This window comes from Cherax quadricarinatus, chromosome 4, assembly GCF_038502225.1.
Source record: "Cherax quadricarinatus isolate ZL_2023a chromosome 4, ASM3850222v1, whole genome shotgun sequence".
In the NCBI taxonomy this organism is placed as follows: domain Eukaryota; kingdom Metazoa; phylum Arthropoda; class Malacostraca; order Decapoda; family Parastacidae; genus Cherax; species Cherax quadricarinatus.
The window spans coordinates 48,374,085-48,394,556 of NC_091295.1; the positions used below are offsets into that span (position 1 = coordinate 48,374,085).

Below are 20,472 nucleotides of genomic sequence, written 5' to 3' on the forward strand. Positions count from 1 at the left end.
AGAAAAAGTCTCTATCGATAGGTTAATTAAGTGTATTCTAACCTAACCACACTATAATCCGGCAAACTCACTAATCCGGCACACTACAGGTCCCAATGATGCCGGATTAGTGATGACCGACCTGTATTGAAAATTAAATGACTTGCCACCTTCATTTATAATTACCTTCAGTTTCATCTCCAAAATAATTGCTTTTGCACCATCTAAAGTTGAACCATTGTAAGTCAAGGAGCACCTATACTTTAATCCCTAAAATAGGAATTAAAGTAGTTCACTGAGAGATATATACATTACCTCTTAGTGTATATACCCTGATGTCACTGGGAAAATTGCCTTTAACCCTTTGACTGTTTCGGTCGTATATATACGTCTTATGAGGTACCTTGTTTGACGTATATATACTCATAAATTCTAGCGGCTTCAAATCAAGTAGGAAAAAGCTGGTAGGCCCACATGTGAGAGAATGGGTCTGTGTGGTCAGTGTGCACCATATAAAAAAAAATCCTGCAGCACGCAGTGCATAATGAGAAAAAAAAACTCCAACCATTTTTTTAAATTAAAATGCCAAATTTGTGGTCTATTTTCGTATAGTATTTATGGTTGTATTCTCGTTTTCTTGGTCTCAATTGATAGAATGGAAAACATATTATAGAAATAGAGGTGATTTTGATTGGTTTTACTGTAAAAAGAACCTTGAAATGGAGCTCAAAGTAGGGGAAATGTTTGATTTTTGTTGATGTTCAAAAGTAAACAAATGATGTCATTGTCCAATAAATGTCCAACTAGCCATTCTAATATGCAGTCATGAATGGGTTGACATTATTTATACAATTATTACAATATTGCAGTAGTCTGCATAACAGTAAATCTTCTATTTTTTGTTTGAATAAAAATTCAAAATAGAAAGCAAGAGTAATATCAGAGGGGCCTGGAGACATGACTGATGAACAAAGAAAATGTTATTTTAGAGCCAGGAATGTCTGCATTGTTCATTCTGGACCTTATTTTGAAATTGTCATTTTCTTAATTTTCGTGAAATTGGCCAAATTGCAAATTTCTGACCATGTCATTAGGTAGTTGAAATCGGTAAATGGGCAGTTTCTTGTACTCAATCGATAGAAAAAACAGAGTTCTAAAGAAATAGCTATGAGTTTGGTCGACTGGAACAATGGAAAACTGATGGAATTACTCTCTCGTGAAGTTAGCAACCTCGGCGATATTTACAAATCGGCGATTTCACCCAGTTTGAGCCCTATTTTCAACCAAACTCATAACTATTTCTTTAGAACTCCATTTGTTCTATCGATTGAGTACAAGAAACTACCCATTTACTGATTTCAACTTCTCAATAAAGTGGTCAGAAATTGACAATTTGGCCAATTTCATGCAAATTAAAAAATATGCCAATTTCAAAATAAGGTCCAGAATGAACAATGCAGACATTCCTGGCTTTAAAATAGCATTTTCTTTGTTCATCATTCATGTCTCCAGGCCCCTCTGATATTGCTCTTGCTTTCTATTTTGAATTTTTATTCAAACAAAAAATAGAAGATTTACTGTGATGAAGACTACTGCAATATTGTAATAATTGTATAAATAATATCAACCCATTCATGACTGCATATTAGAATGGCTAGATGGACATTTATTGGACAATGACACCATTTGTTTACTCTTGAACATCGGCAAAAATCAAACATTTCCCCTAATTTGAGCTCCATTTCAAGATCCTTTTCTTAGTAAAACTAATCAAAATCACCTCTATTTCTATAATATGTTTTCCACTCTTAAATGTGACTACGAAAACGAGAATATAACCATAAAAACTATATGAAAATACATCTCAAAGTCGGCGTTTTAATCCAAAAACATCGTCGGAGTTTTTTTTCTCATTATGCACTGCATGCTGCAGGATTTTTTTTATATGGTGCACACTGACCACACAGACCCATTCCCTCATATGTGGGCCTACCAGCTTTCTCCTGCTTGATTTGAAGCCACTAGAATTTTTGAGTATATATACGTCACAACACATTGGCTCGTAAGATGTACATGTATATATACAACCAAAACAGTCAGAGGGTTAAGAGAGATATGCTCTGGACTGCTTACTAAGGTCAAAGGAAAATTATTAAACAAACAGTATCTATACAGCAGATATCCGTGTATATACAAAAACCTTAGAATTATGACATGGCTAGATGGCCACATGTAAAAGTATTTCAAGGCACTCTCTTACTGTAAACAAGCATAGCTGTACAAAGGTTTGCAACAAAATTAGTCCTGGGGCTATGGGGCACGCTCTACAAAGAGAGGTAAAGATAAAGAGATATTAACCCGACAACACTGGAGGACAGGAGGGATAGGGCGGACATGATAACAACATATAAAATACGGAGAGGAATTGACAAGGTGGATAGGGACAGGATGTTTCAGAGATGGAACACAGCAACAAGGGGCCACAATTGGGAGTTGAAGACTCAGATAAGTCACAGGGATGCTAGAAGTATTTCTGCTGTCACAGAGTTGTCAGGAAGCGGAATACTAGTCTGGAGAGTGATGTAGTGGAGGCAGGATCTATACATAGCTTGCTCGATCGCTAGCACACTCAGCTCACACATTGAGGTCCAGGGATCTAATCCCTGGTACGGCTGGAAAACTGGACATGTTTCCACAAGACACCTGCTGTCCCTGTTCACCCATCAGTAAAATGGATACCTGGATGTTAGTTGACTGGTGTAGGTCGCATCCTGGGACAAAATTGACTTAATTTGCCCGAAATGCAGTATGTCATTGATGTCAACTAGGCCTGTATACCTTGTACATGTACTTAAAGAAATAAAGATATTATTATTATTATAAGAGGTATGATAAAGCTCATGGGGCAGGGAGAGAGTGGACCTAGTAGTGACTAGTGAAGAGGGAGGGCCAGGAGCTATGACTCTACCCCTGTAACCACAATTAGATGAGAAAATATCTTGAGTACTCTTCAAACAATACCTGAGTAACTGAAAACTGTGGGAAATATTAGAGCTTGACTTAGGTTGTTCGGTATAAATTGCAGTAAAGTCAGTCATGATACAATCTCTGTAGACACTAAAATAAAGGACACTGTTATCCCCGACGTAGAAATTAAAGTAAACTCAGTGAAATATACACTGAGAGATATATACACTTCTTGGTGTTTGTGTCTACATTTCAACCATGCACCAAAATGAAGAATACTTTATCCCCTAAAATAAGGACTGAAGTAAACTCAGTATATAAAATGTAGACTAAAACTACATGCTTCTCAGTATATACAGACTAAAACTACACACTTCTCAGTATATATAAGCTAAATCTACACACTTCTCAGTACATATAAGCTAAAACTAGACACCTCTCAGAGTCTTACTTTAACACATTAACTATCTCTCACTGAGGTAAGGTGACCCACTAGAAAATACACATCTTTCAGTATACATATAGTACAGCCTCTCCTCACTTAATGATGGAGTTCAGTTCCTAAGACTACGTCGGTAAATGAATTTGTCGCTAAGCAAGGAGCATACTATAATGGTAGTGAGTTTGTGTCAGCCATCTTTGATATTGTTTTAATGTCACCTTCTTTTCACTCTTTACAACATTTTTAGTATATTTTTAAATATTTATACTGTATATTGTAATAAACAGAATAGAGGAAATCAGCTATAATATACATTATTTAGGTATGCATACTGGTCGTAAGTCCGAGTCATTGGTAAACGAGTATGTCACTAAGTGAGGAGAAGCTATATATACTGCATTTGAATTGTAACTTTGCGCAGAATAAACATAAATATCTGGGATAAAAATAGTTTTGTTAAATACAAGAGTACTTTATGAAATACATACAGTAATATAGGCCAGGTTCTTTTAGAATATGTTTCAGACAACAGCTTTTACAATAAAAGTATAAAAAAATATAATTAAACAAACTCTGATTGGAAAAGTTGTTATAAGCTAAAATAACATGCTATAGATAACCTAACAAGCCTTGACAACCATTTTTATGACCATTGTGGTTTAGTGCTTAGTTTTGACAACCTTTTATATACCACAGCAAATTACCTTTTTCATGGAGAACTAAACAAATTTAACAGTGTCTCTTGCTTGGCTCCAAAGAATGATTTTGTAAGGCATTTTGAATAGCATCTAAAACAGGAAGAGGATAGCATAGCTGACACTGAAAACTCAACAACAAATAAATACTTAAGAGAAGCAAAGCAGCACAGCAAATGAGGATGTATGTTTTCTAAGCTAAAGCACTGAATAGAGGTACCGAATCCAGGTAATTTCACTTTGACATAGTGTGACAGTACAACTGTCCTCTTAACTCATGACAGTGAAACAATATATTATGCGAAAGGTGTATGGAAAATCAGGTAAAATTGGAGTCTTTACCATTCTTCTACAGCAGTCTGTTTGCTTAGATTCTTATAACAAATTTACTCTCAATTTGATCTGGGATTGCAAATGAATATGAACATTTAGAAAGAAAGATTTAGCTACTGCAGCAAACACAGTTGTAATTTATTAGTACATGTGAAACTACAATACTATATATATATGAAAAAATTATTTAAAAATACATTTGTTGTAATCAAAGGTCCAAAACTGAAATATTTATCAAGTAAATGTGAGATTTGGCACCTCTGAAAAATTGTCTGGAAACACTGACAAAAAACAATGCTTCTTCTGCTATGGAATGCATTAAAGAACAGCCAACCAAGTTACAAAAGACTTAATTATAGACACATGCATGACAGAAATGTAAGTGGTAAACAGACACATTTTGGCTAACATAATAATTTGAAATGGGTAGTTCTTATAGATTTAAAATCCCTTAAATATATTTCACATCTGGAAGAATAACTTGGTGTATTGACTGTCATTTCTTAACAAACTGAACACTGATTTGTACAAATTAGACGTCGGCCACTGAGGGGTCATCTTCCCAGAGGTCATACCAGGGTCCACATAAGTTTCCAGTGGTGAAGGAGACTTGATCCAGGCGTGAGACACCCTCAGGGCATTTCAAGCGACGATTCATAAAGTCACTGTAGTTTAGGATGTTGAGATCCCCAACATACTTCCAGGAACTAGAGCACTGGTACCGTGGTTGAGGCTGGTCTTGACAAGGAAGATCATCTGGAAGTGGATACTGAGGGCGTGATGACCTTTTCTTGGGAGGAAGTGGAGGTGAAGGTGTTACAGTGGTATCCGATTGGTGAGTGGAATAACTGGATTGTGAAGATTTATATTTATGACTACTCTGTTGAGAAGACTGTTCTGATTGGCTTCTAGACCAATTGCTTTTTTCTGAAAATGTGCTCTTTGAAGATTTAGTGACAACAGATGGTGGGAGTTTAGGAGGGGAGGAAATGGAACGATGAGCTGGAGATGCCCATGTAAGAGAGCGGGACACCTGTTTTCTAGACCGAGCTCGAGTGATGGTTTTTCGTAATTCTTGACGATGATCACTTATTACCATATAAATTTCTCCTTCATTTTCCTCGTCACTGCCTGTCAGTGTACTGTTTCCAGATGATGAGTTCTGTGGAGATGTGTCACTTGTGATAGTGTGAGTAGATGATCTAGGTGACTGTTGCTCATCTTGTGGGATAGGCATAGGAGGTCGAACTGAATAATCAGATGATTGATTGGGAGCAGGAATTGGTGGTGAAGGAGCCTCGAAAGGTGGAGGATCTGGTATATTTATATGTAGGTCTATGAGTGATGAGTGTCTCCAATCTTTGGACCAAACATCCTCATAGTCAGCACTCTGGAGATCATCTAGGATTCCTGTGCATCTGTCCATCCCAAGGCAGAGTAAAGATGAACTTCGGTGTAAAGTTCTCTTTCTTTTACCTTGCTCTTTTCCACGTTCTCGTTGAGCAGCAATCTTCTGGGCACAGGGAGAATTGGGAGTTGCCTTGTTGGATTTTCTACGAGCCATAGTGACAAAATGGTCAATGGACAAAGAGGGGAGAGAAAAATCTCGATGATGTTTGCATTTCAAGGTCTTATGTCTGCGGCTGGGTGTTGGGAGCGTCACTGTTGATTCCTGGAGAGGTGGAATGTGTTGAAGGGATAGTGGCTCGCAGGAACTGAATGACTCAGAGTTCTGAAGACATGGAAGAGATACAGGCTCTGAGATGTAGGGCACAGTTGAAGCAGAGCTCAACCACCGCGAGCTGAGACTATTCATGGAATGTGAGGCAACTCTGGTGGAGCAAAGGAATGACAGTGAAAGCAAAGGAAAACAGAAGAAGTAGACAAATAATGCAAACAAAAGCATAAGCAGGACAAGTACATTTGCAACAAATTTACAACAAAACATTTATATGATGAATGTGGCAAGCAAACTAACAATGAATAGCCTTTAAGACCTTACCCATTAAGATCATCATCAGAATAGTCAGCATCGGGGTTGACTGGAGGTCGCAAACTGCCACTTTCATTGCTAAATCCGCTATCATCACTCGAGTGGAATGAAGAAGAATTTCCACTTCCTCTCTTCTGGAATCGTGTAGAGAGGTGGGAAGATACGGCAGCAGTTGTGAAGGAACGACTCAAGGTCATGGAGGAGCCAGGAGTGAGTGTGTTACTAGTGAAGGAATTTGAGCCTGGCCTAGAATGGGACTGGGGCTGGCTAGGGGACTTCTTGAGAGATGGGGCTGCAACTCTAGGTGGGAGAGGTTCCATAAATGCATGGTTGTAAAGAACTGTGTTGACACTGGAGGAGATTGTAGTGGAGGTTCTCAATGTCTCATGAGATGATGCTACATGTGATGATTTGGAAGAGGCGGAAGAAGTAATGGAGGGTTGTGACACTGAAAGGGCCGCGGAAGAAGTGGAGGTACTGGCATTGGAGGCGGCGGTGGGACTAGGGGCTCGGAACTGAAAAAAAAATTATTATATTAGATTGCAGGTTCTGTTTAACATAACATTAATACTTTTAAAGCAAGAACAATAAAAGAACATAAATATGCAGATTTAAGCTGAAATTTGCATGTGATAATACAGTAATTAAGTGCATTCAAATATAGTACAAGGCTTTGAGACTCCTTGTAGGGCATGGTTAGGTTTCTGAGAATACTTAGACAGTTGCTGACAGTGGGTTTGGTGTACGGGAACAGGTACTGGGTACAATTTTTGTGGTGGTAGTTTTATTTTCTCTCCTGGTACACCCTGACTGTGGCTTCAGATCGTATAATTGTAATGAAGGATAGACAATGTGAGATTCTTCTCGAGAGTAAAAAGATTTCTCAAAGATCTCACAGTCAAGACTGTCCTACAGTTCAAGTTTGGCCTGAAAAAACACATCAGGTAAAAAAAAAAGGGGGGAGACCAGTACTAGGCACATGGTCAATAGATGGAAGCTAAGAAGTAAATGCCATAATTCTTTCATTTCTGTTAACTTTACACTAATCTTATGCATGATGAAGCTACGGTGGTCACATATCTTGTGTGTATTTACAGTATGCCAAAATACTGTCCATTTGTAAGCTTATTATGCTGCAGGGCCTGGTCGTGGACCAGGCCACAGGGGTGTCGATCCTCAAAACACCCTCCAGGTAATAATAAAACTCACTCCATTTGTACCTATCTTGAGGGACATTTGTTATTAAGATTGAACTGAAATACCATGAACTGCATCCACAAAAAAAAAAAAAGGAAAAAAGTATAAGAGAGCATAAACTAGAGTTGTCGTCATGTAGCCACATTATGATTTCCACTCTACTCAATTTTTATCCCAGAACCTCTTATTACTGAAAAGAAGAGCTTTCCACTGGAAAAGTAACCATTGTCTTGGTGCTCAGACATTATCGTCAAATCCAGTTGATCAGTCAAGTAATGTTGAAGTGTTGCAAGATCAATTCCATTTTGCCCTGTCAATACCTAATTCCCATAAACAATAATCTGTATTTTTGAAACCAATGTGATGGTTTAACATAATCTGCCTGCTAAGCTGCAAATGTAGGTGCACTGAAAAAAGGGCTATTGATCCAAAGAGTTGGTGATATCTTCACCTTTGGATTGAACCTGATTACCTCTCATTCCTCACATGCTGTGTGATCCATACAGGCTTAGTGCTTTCCCAGAAATATAAAAAATCATCTAGATTTTAAAATTATAAACTGCCACATTGTCTTCCTGTAACAGATGATAATAATGAAATAATATTGTTAATTTAATTATCTGTAAAAATATCATTTGATATTTGATTGTAAGTATTCTACTATAATATAACACTGCACTGTTAATTCCTTTCCATGAAAACCTAACCATAAGCTTCATATAACACTGTCACCATTCCAAGTGCATGCATATAATAATAATAATAATAATAATACAATTCTTTATTTCTTATAAATGTACATAGGAGTTATATTAAAGTCTACAGTTCATATGGTTAGAGTTTTGATACAATTATAATGCAAATATAGTTTTATATTATTATTATAATCAAAAAGAAGCACTAAGCCACAAGGGCTATACAGCTATAGTTTTATAGAATTGCACATTCAAAAGAAAGCAAATATGTAATATCCAATAAAGCGTATAGCATCAAAATTTGAAAAGCCTGTGCACGCGTGATTATTACACTTGACTTGCTCTAGATGTTGTGCAGGACTATAAGCCTTTTTATAAACTGTATAAAAAATATAAAGATTATCATCATCTGTATTATTATCAGTAGCCTGGGGAGGACGTAACTCACCTGCACCGCATGAGCACTGGCAGACCTGTGTTTGGATGGATAACGATGGGTGTGAGCAATAGGGAGCTGGGTGCCGTCACCCGCACCGAGTCCGTCAATGCCACCTGCAGTTGGGTTGATGCTCTGGGGGTCATCTATGCTATTTCTACTCTTTGGATGCTGTGTGCTCATTGAACTAAAGCATCCAGGGCAGGGAGGTAAGGGTACAGGGTCAATAAATTATGAAATGCTCCAGTAGGGACAAAATGGGGAACTTAACAAGATTTCTTAATGTGGCTTTACAGGTCTGACATGGGTTTAGGCCACAGAATGAAGTTAGAAATTTAGAAAGAGATTTTTAAGGCATACTGGGCTGTACTAAATGCCAGAAATATACTTTCCTCCAAGCACACACATACACACATGCACACACACACACACACACACACGCACGCATGCACGCACACACACACACACACACACACACACACACACACACACACACACACACACACACACACACACACACACACACACACACACACACACACACACACACACACACACAGGTAAACAACAGCAAGTCATGATAGGTGGCAAGGCATCAGATTGGGCACCTGTGATGAGCCAGGTTCCACAGGGGTCAGTCCTAGGCATTAGTTAGTTTAATATCTTTATTATGCACCCTATACCCTTCCTGTGGGCGGCAGTCAAAAGATTACAGAGGTACATAATGGGTCCAGGGACTGGACCCCAAAGTTACGATAGTTCAGTCAGGACTGGTGCTGTTTCTGGTATATGTGAACAACATGACAGAAAGAATAAACTCAGAAGTGTCCCTGTTTGCAGATGATGTGAAGTTGATGAGAAGAATTCAATAAGATGAGGACTAGGCAGAACTACAAAGGGATCTGGACAGGCTGCAGTCCTCATCCAGAAACTGGCTCCTGGAGTTCAACCCCACAAAGTGCAAAGTCATGAAGATTGGGGAAGGGCAAAGAAGACTGCAGACAGAGTACAGTCTAGGGAGCCAGAGACTACAAACCTCACTCAAGGAAAAGGATCTTGGGGTGAGTATAACACCGGGCACATCTCCTGAGGCATACATCAACCAAATAACTACTGCAGCATACAGACGCCTAGCAAACCTAGAGTAGCCTTCCAACATCTCAATAAGGAATCATTCAGGACCCTGTACACCATGTACATTAAGCCTATACTGGAGTGTGCAGCACCAGTTTGGAACCCACACCTAGCCAAGCATGTAAGGAAATTAGAGAAAGTGCAAAGGTTTGCAACAAGACTAGTCTCAGAGCTAAGGGGTATGCCCTATGAGGAAAGGTTAAGGGAAATCGACCTGATGACACTGGAGGACAGGAGAGATAGGGGGAATATGGTAATGACATGTAGTAGGTTGGTAGACAGCAACCACCCAGGGAGGTACTACCGTCCTGTCAAGTGAGTGTAAAACGAAAGCCTGTAATTGTTTTACATGATGGTAGGATTGCTGGTGTCTTTTGTCTGTCTCATAAATATGCAAGATTACAGGCATGTCTTGCTACTTCTACTTACACTTAGGTCACACTACACATACATGTACACTTTTATTTATACACACTCATCTGAGTTTTCTTTGATTTTATCTTAATAGTTCTTGGTATTATTACTTTTCCTTTTATATCCATGGGGAAGTGGAATAAGAATCTTTCCTCCGTTAGCCATGCGTGTTGTAAAAGTCAACTAAAATGCCGGGAACAATGGGCTAGTAACCCCTTTTCCTGTAAAGATTACTAAAAAGAATAAGAAGAAAATTGTCAAAGTGGGAAGTCTGAATGTGTGTGGATGTTGTGCAAATGATAAGAAAGAGATGATTGTGGATGTTATGAATGAGAAGAAACTGGATGTCCTGGCTTTAAGTGAAACAAAGCTGAAGGGGGTGGGAGAGTTTCAATGGAGAGGAATAAATGGGATTAGGTCAGGGGTTTCAAATAGAGTTAGAGCTAAAGAAGGAGTAGCAATGATGTTGAAGGATAAGCTATGGCAGGAAAAGAGGGACTACAAATGTATAAATTCAAAGATTATGTGGAGTAAAATAAAGATTGGATGTGAAAAGTGGGTTATAGTAAGCATGTATGCACCTGGAGAAGAGAGAAGTGTAGAGGAGAGAGAGAGATTCTGGGAAATGTTGAGTGAATGCGTGGGGAGTTTTGAATCAAGTGTGAGAGTAATGGTGGTTGGGGATTTCAATGCTAAAGTGGGTAAAAATGTTATGGAGGGAGTAGTAGGTAAATTTGGGGTGCCAGGGGTAAATGTAAATGGGGAGCCTTTAATTGAGCTATGTGTAGAAAGAAATTTGGTAATAAGTAATACATATTTTATGAAAAAGAGGATAAATAAATATACAAGGTATGATGTAGCACGTAATGAAAGTAGTTTGTTACATTATGTATTGGTGGATAAAAGGTTGATGGTAGGCTCCAGGATGTACATGTTTATAGAGGGGCAACTGATATATCGGATCATTATTTAGTTGTAGCTACAGTTAGAGTAAGAGGTAGATGGGAAAAGAGGAAGGTGGCAACAACAAGTAAGAGGGAGGTGAAAGTGTGTAAACTAAGGGAGGAGGAAGTTCGGGCGAGATATAAGCGACTATTGGCAGAAAGGTGGGCTAGTGCAAAAATGAGTAGTGGGGGGGATGAAGAGGGTTGGAATAGTTTTAAAAATGCAGTATTAGAATGTGGGGCAGAAGTTTGTGGTTATAGGAGGGTGGGGGCAGGAGGAAAGAGGAGTGATTGGTGGAATGATGAAGTAAAGGGTGTGATAAAAGAGAAAAAGGTAGCTTACGAGAGGTTTTTACAAAGCAGATGTGTTATAAGAAGAGCAGAGTATATGGAGAGTAAAAGAAAGGTGAAGAGAGTAGTGAGAGAGTGCAAAAGGAGAGCTGATGAAAGAGTGGGAGAGGCACTGTCAAGAAATTTTAATGAAAATAAGACAAAATTTTGGAGTGAGTTAAACAAGTTAAGAAAGCCTAGAGGTAGAGGTAGATGGGAAAAGAGGAAGGTGGCAACAACAAGTAAGAGGGAGGTGAAAGTGTATAAACTAAGGGAGGAGGAAGTTCGGGCGAGATATAAGCGACTATTGGCAGAAAGGTGGGCTAGTGCAAAGATGAGTAGTGGGGGGGTTGAAGAGGGTTGGAATAGTTTTAAAAATGCAGTATTAGAATGTGGGGCAGAAGTTTGTGGTTATAGGAGGGTGGGGGCAGGAGGAAAGAGGAGTGATTGGTGGAATGATGAAGTAAAGGGTGTGATAAAAGAGAAAAAGGTAGCTTACGAGAGGTTTTTACAAAGCAGAAGTGTTATAAGAAGAGCAGAGTATATGGAGAGTAAAAGAAAGGTGAAGAGAGTGGTGAGAGAGTGCAAAAGGAGAGCTGATGAAAGAGTGGGAGAGGCACTGTCAAGAAATTTTAATGAAAATAAGAAAAAATTTTGGAGTGAGTTAAACAAGTTAAGTAAGCCTAGGGAAAGTATGGATTTGTCAGTTAAAAACAGACTAGGGGAGTTAGTAGATGGGGAGAGGGAGGTATTAGGTAGATGGCGAGAATATTTTGAGGAACTTTTAAATGTTGAGGAAGAAAGGGAGGTGGTAATTTCATGCACTGGCCAGGGAGGTATACCATCTTTTAGGAGTGAAGAAGAGCAGAATGTAAGTGTGGTGGAGGTACGTGAGGCATTACGTAGAATGAAAGGGGGTAAAGCAGCTGGAACTGATGGGATCATGACAGAAATATTAAAAGCAGGGGGGGATATAGTGTTGGAGTGGTTGGTACTTTTGTTTAATAAATGTATGAAAGAGGGGAAGGTACCTAGGGATTGGCGGAGAGCATGTATAGTCCCTTTATATAAAGGGAAAGGGGACAAAAGAGATTGTAAAAATTATAGAGGAATAAGTTTACTGAGTATACCAGGAAAAGTATACGGTAGGGTTATAATTGAAAGAATTAGAGGTAAGACAGAATGTAGGATTGTGGATGAGCAAGGAGGCTTCAGAGTGGGTAAGGGATGTGTAGATCAAGTGTTTACATTGAAGCATATATGTGAACAGTATTTAGATAAAGGTAGGGAAGTTTTTATTGCATTTATGGATTTAGAAAAGGCATATGATAGAGTGGATAGAGGAGCAATGTGGCAGATGTTGCAAGTATATGGAATAGGTGGTAAGTTACTAAATGCTGTAAAGAGCTTTTATGAGGATAGTGAGGCTCAGGTTAGGGTATGTAGAAGAGAGGGAGAATACTTCCCGGTAAAAGTAGGTCTTAGACAGGGATGTGTAATGTCACCATGGTTGTTTAATATATTTATAGATGGGGTTGTAAAAGAAGTAAATGCTAGGGTGTTCGGGAGAGGGGTGGGATTAAATTATGGGGAATCAAATTCAAAATGGGAACTGACACAGTTACTTTTTGCTGATGATGCTTTGCTTATGGGAGATTCTAAAGAAAAATTGCAAAGGTTAGTGGATGAGTTTGAGAATGTGTGTAAAGGTAGAAAGTTGAAAGTGAACATAAAAAGGAGTAAGGTGATGAGGGTATCAAATGATTTAGATAAAGAAAAATTGGATATCAAATTGGGGAGGAGGAGTATGGAAGAAGTGAATGTTTTCAGATACTTGGGAGTTGATGTGTTGGCGGATGGATTTATGAAGGATGAGGTTAATCATAGAATTGATGAGGGAAAAATGGTGAGTGGTGCGTTGAGGTATATGTGTAGTCAAAAAACGTTATCTATGGAGGCAAAGAAGGGAATGTACGAAAGTATAGTAGTACCAACACTCTTATATGGATGTGAAGCTTGGGTGGTAAATGCAGCAGCGAGGAGACGGTTGGAGGCAGTGGAGATGTCCTGTCTAAGGGCAATGTGTGGTGTAAATATTATGCAGAAAATTCGGAGTGTGGAAATTAGGAGAAGGCGTGGAGTTAATAAAAGCATTAGTCAGAGGGCAGAAGAGGGGTTGTTGAGGTGGTTTGGTCATTTAGAGAGAATGGATCAAAGTAGAATGACATGGAAAGCATATAAATCTATAGGGGAAGGAAGGAGGGGTAGGGGTCGTCCTCAAAAGGATTGGAAAGAGGGGGTAAAGGAGGTTTTGTGGGCAAGGGGCTTGGACTTCCAGCAAGTGTGCATGAGCGTGTTAGATAGGAGTGAATGGAGACGAATGATACTTGGGACCTGACGATCTGTTGGAGTGTGAGCAGGGTAATATTTAGTGAAGGGATTCAGGGAAACCGGTTATTTTCATATAGTCGGACTTGAGTCCTGGAAATGGGAAGTACAATGCCTGCACTTTAAAGGAGGGGTTTGGGATATTGGCAGTTTGGAGGGATATGTTGTGTATCTTTATACATATATGCTTCTAAGCTGTTGTATTCTGAGCACCTCTGCAAAAGCAGTGATAATGTGTGAGTGTGGTGAAAATGTTGAATGATGATGAAAGTATTTTCTTTTTGGGGATTTTCTTTCTTTTTTGGGTCACCCTGCCTCGGTGGGAGACGGCCGACTTGTTGAAAAAAAAAATGTAAAAATACTGAGAGGAATCAACAAGGTGGACATAGACAGGATGTTCCAGAGATGTGACACAGTAACAAGGGGTCACAATTGGAAACTGAAGACTCAGATGAATGACAGGGAAGTTAGCACTGAGTTGTCAGTAAGTGGAATAGTCTGGGAAGTGATGTAGTGGAGGCAGAATCCATACATAGTTTTAAGAAGAGGTATGATAAAGCTCATGGAGCAGGAAGAGCGACCTAGTAGCAGCCAGTGAAGAGGCAGGGCCAGGAGCTGTAACTCGACCCCTGCAACCACAACTAGGTGAGTACAAACACACACGCACATATATACGTACATACATATACTGCTTATTTTACCTACCAAATGGAATGCTTAATATTCATCATTATTGTTACATATTCATGAGGAAGGATAAACACACAAGTTATACAATGCCTGGGGAATGAAAAGTACATCAAGTTTGGTACAAAGAAAGAAGGAGGGAAATAGATGCAATTCTTTGGGTCAAGATCCCTTCATTTGCATCAAAGCACTGCAACAGAAGGGTTAACTTTTATCTATGCACTGCTCTAGTGAGCCAAGGAAAGTATTCTTAAATACTTACACTGAGAGGTCAATGTCTCTTGATGTATATACACTGAGGTGTATGTCTCTTGGTGTATATACACAGAGGTGTATGTCTCTTGGTGTATATACACTGCGAAGTTACTGTAATCCCTTTACAAGGGATTAATGTATTCTTGACTGGCAGTAAGTAGGTTACATGCAGCAGTAATCTTAGCCTTAGACACTTCTGTTATAGCCTGCCTCACAGGCTGTGGTTCGTACATTAGATTGTGTGCAGCCAGCAGTAACGGCCTGGTTGATCAGGTCCTGATCCACTGCAAGGCCTGGTCATGGACCAGGCCATGGGGGTGTTGACCCCTGGAACACCCTCCAGGTAAGTTCCAGCTCATCTCTCACCTCAAATCTTGCTCTTCCTCTGATACTCATGAAGGGCTCTTGATTCAAGAAAGTGGAGCTACTCTTCCCTACCTTACTCCATTCAGCTACTTTATACTTCATACTAAAATATAGTTATGCCATGAATCTTATTTTAGTACCAAGGTATTGACTTTAATGTGATGATTGTGATGTGAATTATTGTGTCCTACTTGCAGAATTTTTTGATCATTTAGGCAGTTCATAAGTCCATAAGCATTTCACTAAGGCATACTGAATTCAGTACATTAAATATTCTAGAAATTTCAGTAAATACTGAATATATTAAATTTTATAGTATTTTTCAGTAACTTACAGTGAGTGTATCAAATATTGATATATGTAAAGAGAGTAGTAAGAGATGTAAAGAGAGTAGTAAGGGAGAAAAAGTTAGCATATGAGAAGTTTTTACAAAGTAGAAGTGATGCAAGGAGGGAAGAGTATATGGAGAAAAAGAGAGAGGTTAAGAGAGTGGTGAAGCAATGTAAAAAGAGAGCAAATGAGAGAGTGGGTGAGATGTTATCAACAAATTTTGTTGAAAATAAGAATAAGTTTTGGAGTGAGATTAACAAGTTAAGAAAGCCTAGAGAACAAATGGATTTGTCAGTTAATAATAGGAGAGGAGAGTTATTAAATGGAGAGTTAGAGGTATTGGGAAGATGGAGGGAATATTTCGAGGAATTGTTAAACGTTGATGAAGATAGGGAAGCTGTGATTTCGTGTATAGGGCAAGGAGGAATAACATTTGTAGGAGTGAGGAAGAGCCAGTTGTGAGTGTGGGGGAAGTTCGTGAGGCAGTAGGTAAAATGAAAGGGGGTAAGGCAGCCGGGATTGATGGGATAAAGATAGAAATGTTAAAAGCAGGTGGGGATATAGTTTTGGAGTGGTTGGTGCAATTATTTAATAAATGTATGGAAGAAGGTAAGGTACCTAGGGATTGGCAGAGAGCATGCATAGTTCCTTTGTATAAAGGCAAAGGGGACAAAAGAGAGTGAAAAAATTATAGGGGGATAAGTCTGTTGAGTATACCTGGTAAAGTGTATGGTAGAGTTATTATTGAATTAAGTTATTATTGAATTAAGAGTAAGACAGAGAATAGGATAGCAGATGAACAAGGAGGCTTTAGGAAAGGTAGGGGGTGTGTGGACCAGGTGTTTACAGTGAAACACATAAGTGAACAGTATTTAGATAAGGCTAAAGAGGTCTTTGTGGCTTTTATGGATTTGGAAAAGGCGTATGACAGGGTGGATAGGGGGCAATGTGGCAGATGTTGCAGGTGTATGGTGTAGGAGGTAGGTTACTGAAAGCAGTGAAGAGTTTTTACGAGGATAGTGAGGCTCAAGTTAGAGTATGTAGGAAAGAGGGAAATTATTTCCCAGTAAAAGTAGGCCTTAGACAAGGATGTGTGATGTCACCGTGGTTGTTTAATATATTTATAGATGGGGTTGTAAGAGAAGTAAATGCGAGGGTCTTGGCAAGAGGCATGGAGTTAAAAGATAAAGAATCACACATAAAGTGGGAGTTGTCACAGTTGCTCTTTGCTGATGACACTGTGCTCTTGGGAGATTCTGAAGAGAAGTTGCAGAGATTGGTGGATGAATTTGGTAGGGTGTGCAAAAGAAGAAAATTAGAAGTGAATACAGGAAAGAGTAAGGTTATGAGGATAACCAAAATATTAGGTGATGAAAGACTGGATATCAGATTGGAGGGAGAGAGTATGGAAGAGGTGAATGTATTCAGATATTTGGGACTGGTCGTGTCAGCAGATGGGTCTATGAAAGATGAGGTGAATCATAGAATTGATGAGGGGAAAAGGGTGAGTGGTGCACTTAGGAGTCTGTGGAGACAAAGAACTTTGTCCTTGGAGGCAAAGAGGGGAATGTATGAGAGTATAGTTTTACCAACGCTCTTATATGGGTGTGAAGCATGGGTGATGAATGTTGCAGCAAGGAGAAGGCTGGAGGCAGTGGAGATGTTATGTCTGAGGGCAATGTGTGGTGTGAATATAATGCAGAGAATTCGTAGTTTGGAAGTTAGGAGGAGGTGCGGGATTACCAAAACTGTTGTCCAGAGGGCTGAGGAAGGGTTGTTGAGGTGGTTCGGACATGTAGAGAGAATGGAGCGAAACAGAATGACTTTAAGAGTGTATCAGTCTATAGTGGGAGGAAGGCGGGGTAGGGGTCGGCCTAGGAAAGGTTGGAGGGAGGGGGTAAAGGAGGTTTTGTGTGCGAGGGGCTTGGACTTCCAGCAGGCATGCATGAGTGTGTTTGATAGGAGTGAATGGAGACAAATGGTTTTTAATACTTGACGTGCTGTTGGAGTGTGAGCAAAGTAACATTTATGAAGGGGTTCAGGGAAACCGGCAGGCTGAACTTGAGTCCTGGAGATGGGAAGTACAGTGCCTGCACTCTGAAGGAGGGGTGTTAATGTTGCAGTTTAAAAACTGTAGTGTAAAGCACCCTTCTGGCAAGACAGTGATGGAGTGAATGATGATGAAAGTTTTTTCTTTTTCGGGCCACCCTGCCTTGGTGGGAATCAGCCAGTGTGTTAATAATAAAAATCAAATATTGTAGATTTAATAATAAAGATGGGACATTCTGAGCAGAGCTTTGCTCCTGTACTGCAAATTAGAGGATGGAAATGTTTATGTCCTTCTCTGATGTGTTTACAAAGACAGTCCCAGAAGCCATCCTTGTGGCACCCCACTAAATTCATTACTCCAGGTGGATTTTTTAATAATTTTCAGTAAAACTTTTTCCTCTTTCAGCAACTGCTTTGTCCTGTTCATCCTTTAAGAGGGGTTCCTTGATGTTAATGAAGGAATCTTGATTTAAGAAATTTGAGCTGCCTTCTATCAAAACAATTACATCTATTCTCCAGGTGCTCTATGACCCCTCCAGCTTCAGTGTTTCCCCATGCAGTGAGTATATTAATAATCTTGTTCAAAATTTTAAAGAGTGACTGTATTAACTTGGATTTTCTTGTCAGTTCTTCATGAGGCACTTTGTTGAATGTTTTTAAAAACTTGATATACAGCACAACTTTTAGTGGAATAAATATTCAACATAAGACACTGAAAATGAAAAACAGCAAATCTTTCAGATAAGTTAGAATGTAGACTATGAAGTAAATGGTTTAGAAAAACACTAGTGCAACATTTGGAAATCTTTATTATGGGAAAATTTCTGTAATAAATATTCCCAAATGTTTCAGAAGTGTCTCATTCTTCAAGAATAAAAAGGCACAATAATGTGACAAGAACAATACACAAATAACCCACATATGGGAGAGAGGAGCTCACAACGATGTTTTGGTCCAACTTGGACCATTTACAAAGTCACACAGTGTGACTTTGTAAATTGTCTAAGTCAGACTGAATCGTCATCATAAGCTCCTCTCTCCTGTGTGCAGGTTATTTGTGTATTTCATCATTCTTCAGAATGTAGGCTAGCTTATGAACAAGAATACTGTGTTTGTGAAAGACTTTCTATAAAACATATGTGTGAATATGATAATACTGTACCACTAATAAAAAATACAACACACGAAAGGGATTTTCTAGCTTGATACAAGGCCTGGTGCATTTAAAGATCAATTAACAAAACTTACAAAGGGATTAGTGACATAAATTTGACAAAAACAGTTAAGAAATGAGAGCATTAGACATACCCAAGAGCAGAGTCATCTTCTTCATGGATAATTTCTGTGTATGCCACAGGGAACCATCCACAGCGCTGGGTTCTTAAATTTTCTCCATACTGCCATCCTTTATTCTTCTCACCTATTGATAATACCAGAAGAGATACTGTAATTATCATGAATTCTAAAATAATTGAGTTACATCATCTAATAATACTGACTGATCCAAGGAATTGTACCTGACCTTTCCTTTAGATGTAGATTTTTTTTAGTGCATCAGGTGTTTCCCACCAGTGTAGGGTGACTTGTAAAAGAAGAAACACTTTCATCATCATTCACTTCATCACTGTCTTGCCAGAAGCATCCCAATACTGCAGTTCAAAAACTGCAATACATTTTCACCCTTCCTTCAGTAAAACTGTTTTACCGATAACCGTCATTTCCAGAAGAACACACTGATTATGATGCAGCAGTCTCGATCCAAGTACCTGGAGACTCCTTCCCCTTTCTTGGATTAAAGCTCATTGCCTCATATTCTCCAGGCACTGTATGATTCCTACAGGTTTAGCACATCCCCATGAATTAATAATATTACCAATGGTTTAGGAAAACACATAAGCTAACACTAGGACTATATTTATTAGAAAACGTTTCGGTCCTGGGACCTTGATCACTTCTAAACCAACTTGTCAGTATTTATTATCAAGGTTTATACCAATATTACCAATACAATATCACACACAAATAACCTACATATAGGAGAAAGAAACGTGATGTTTCAGTTCGACTAGCACCATTAACTAGTCATACAGAAGCGGGAAGGGAGCCAATGTATATACGAAAGGGGACAGGAACAGTGGAATGAAGGAGGAAGTAGAATAAAGGTAGAAGTAGTGGTAGAGGTAGTAATAGTAGTAGTAGTAGGAAACAGTACAATAGTGGCAGAGGTGGAAATAAGAAGGGAATAGTGATAGTGACTCTAGAGTCAGAGAGTACAGTGTAAGCAAGGCAGTAGTAACAAGTGCTCCTCTTCTTATGATGAGGTTATGTTCGAATATGAATATATGCTAAATAAATAATAAATAAATAACTTCTATCACTGAATAAGTAAATAAACAAATAATTACTGTAACTAAATATCGGTATTGAAAAGTAAATAAATGAATACAAGTTATGGACTTACTGCCTTTATGCTGGGTAATTATCTTAACCCTTTCAGGGTCGGCAGGCCCTCTCCTGAACTTGTTCTCAGCGTCAGAAATTTTTCAAAAAAAAAAAATAATTATTTTTATGGAGTGATAGAGAATCTTTTTCCGATCATAATGACACCAAAAGTATGAAATTTGATGGAAAACGTACGGAATTATGCTCTCACGAAGTTAGCGATCTTGACGATGTTTATGCATTGGCGATTTCGCCCACTTTGAGCCCTATTTTCGGCCAATTCCAATGTACCAATCGACAAAAATCATAAATATTTCGTTAGAACTCCATTTTTTCTATCGAATGAGTACAAGAAACCACCCATTTACCAATTTCAACTATCCAATAAAGTGGTCA

General features: G+C 38.9%; 1 protein-coding gene across 1 annotated transcript in view; it reads right to left on the reverse strand.

Annotated features, from left to right (window-relative positions):
- Positions 1–1,951: 1,951 nt before the first annotated feature.
- The window catches only part of IRSp53 (Insulin receptor substrate 53 kDa), a 188,073-nt gene continuing 169,552 nt past the window's right edge, over positions 1,952–20,472 (reverse strand). Inside the window, exons 11-14 of the mRNA XM_070096465.1 lie at positions 18,943–19,054; positions 8,750–8,924; positions 6,419–6,924; positions 1,952–6,248 (exon numbers count right to left, since the gene is read on the reverse strand). Of these exons, the coding sequence (XP_069952566.1) occupies positions 4,949–6,248; positions 6,419–6,924; positions 8,750–8,924; positions 18,943–19,054 (2,093 nt within the window). The 3' untranslated portion in view covers positions 1,952–4,948. The remainder of the gene's footprint in view (positions 6,249–6,418; positions 6,925–8,749; positions 8,925–18,942; positions 19,055–20,472) is intronic.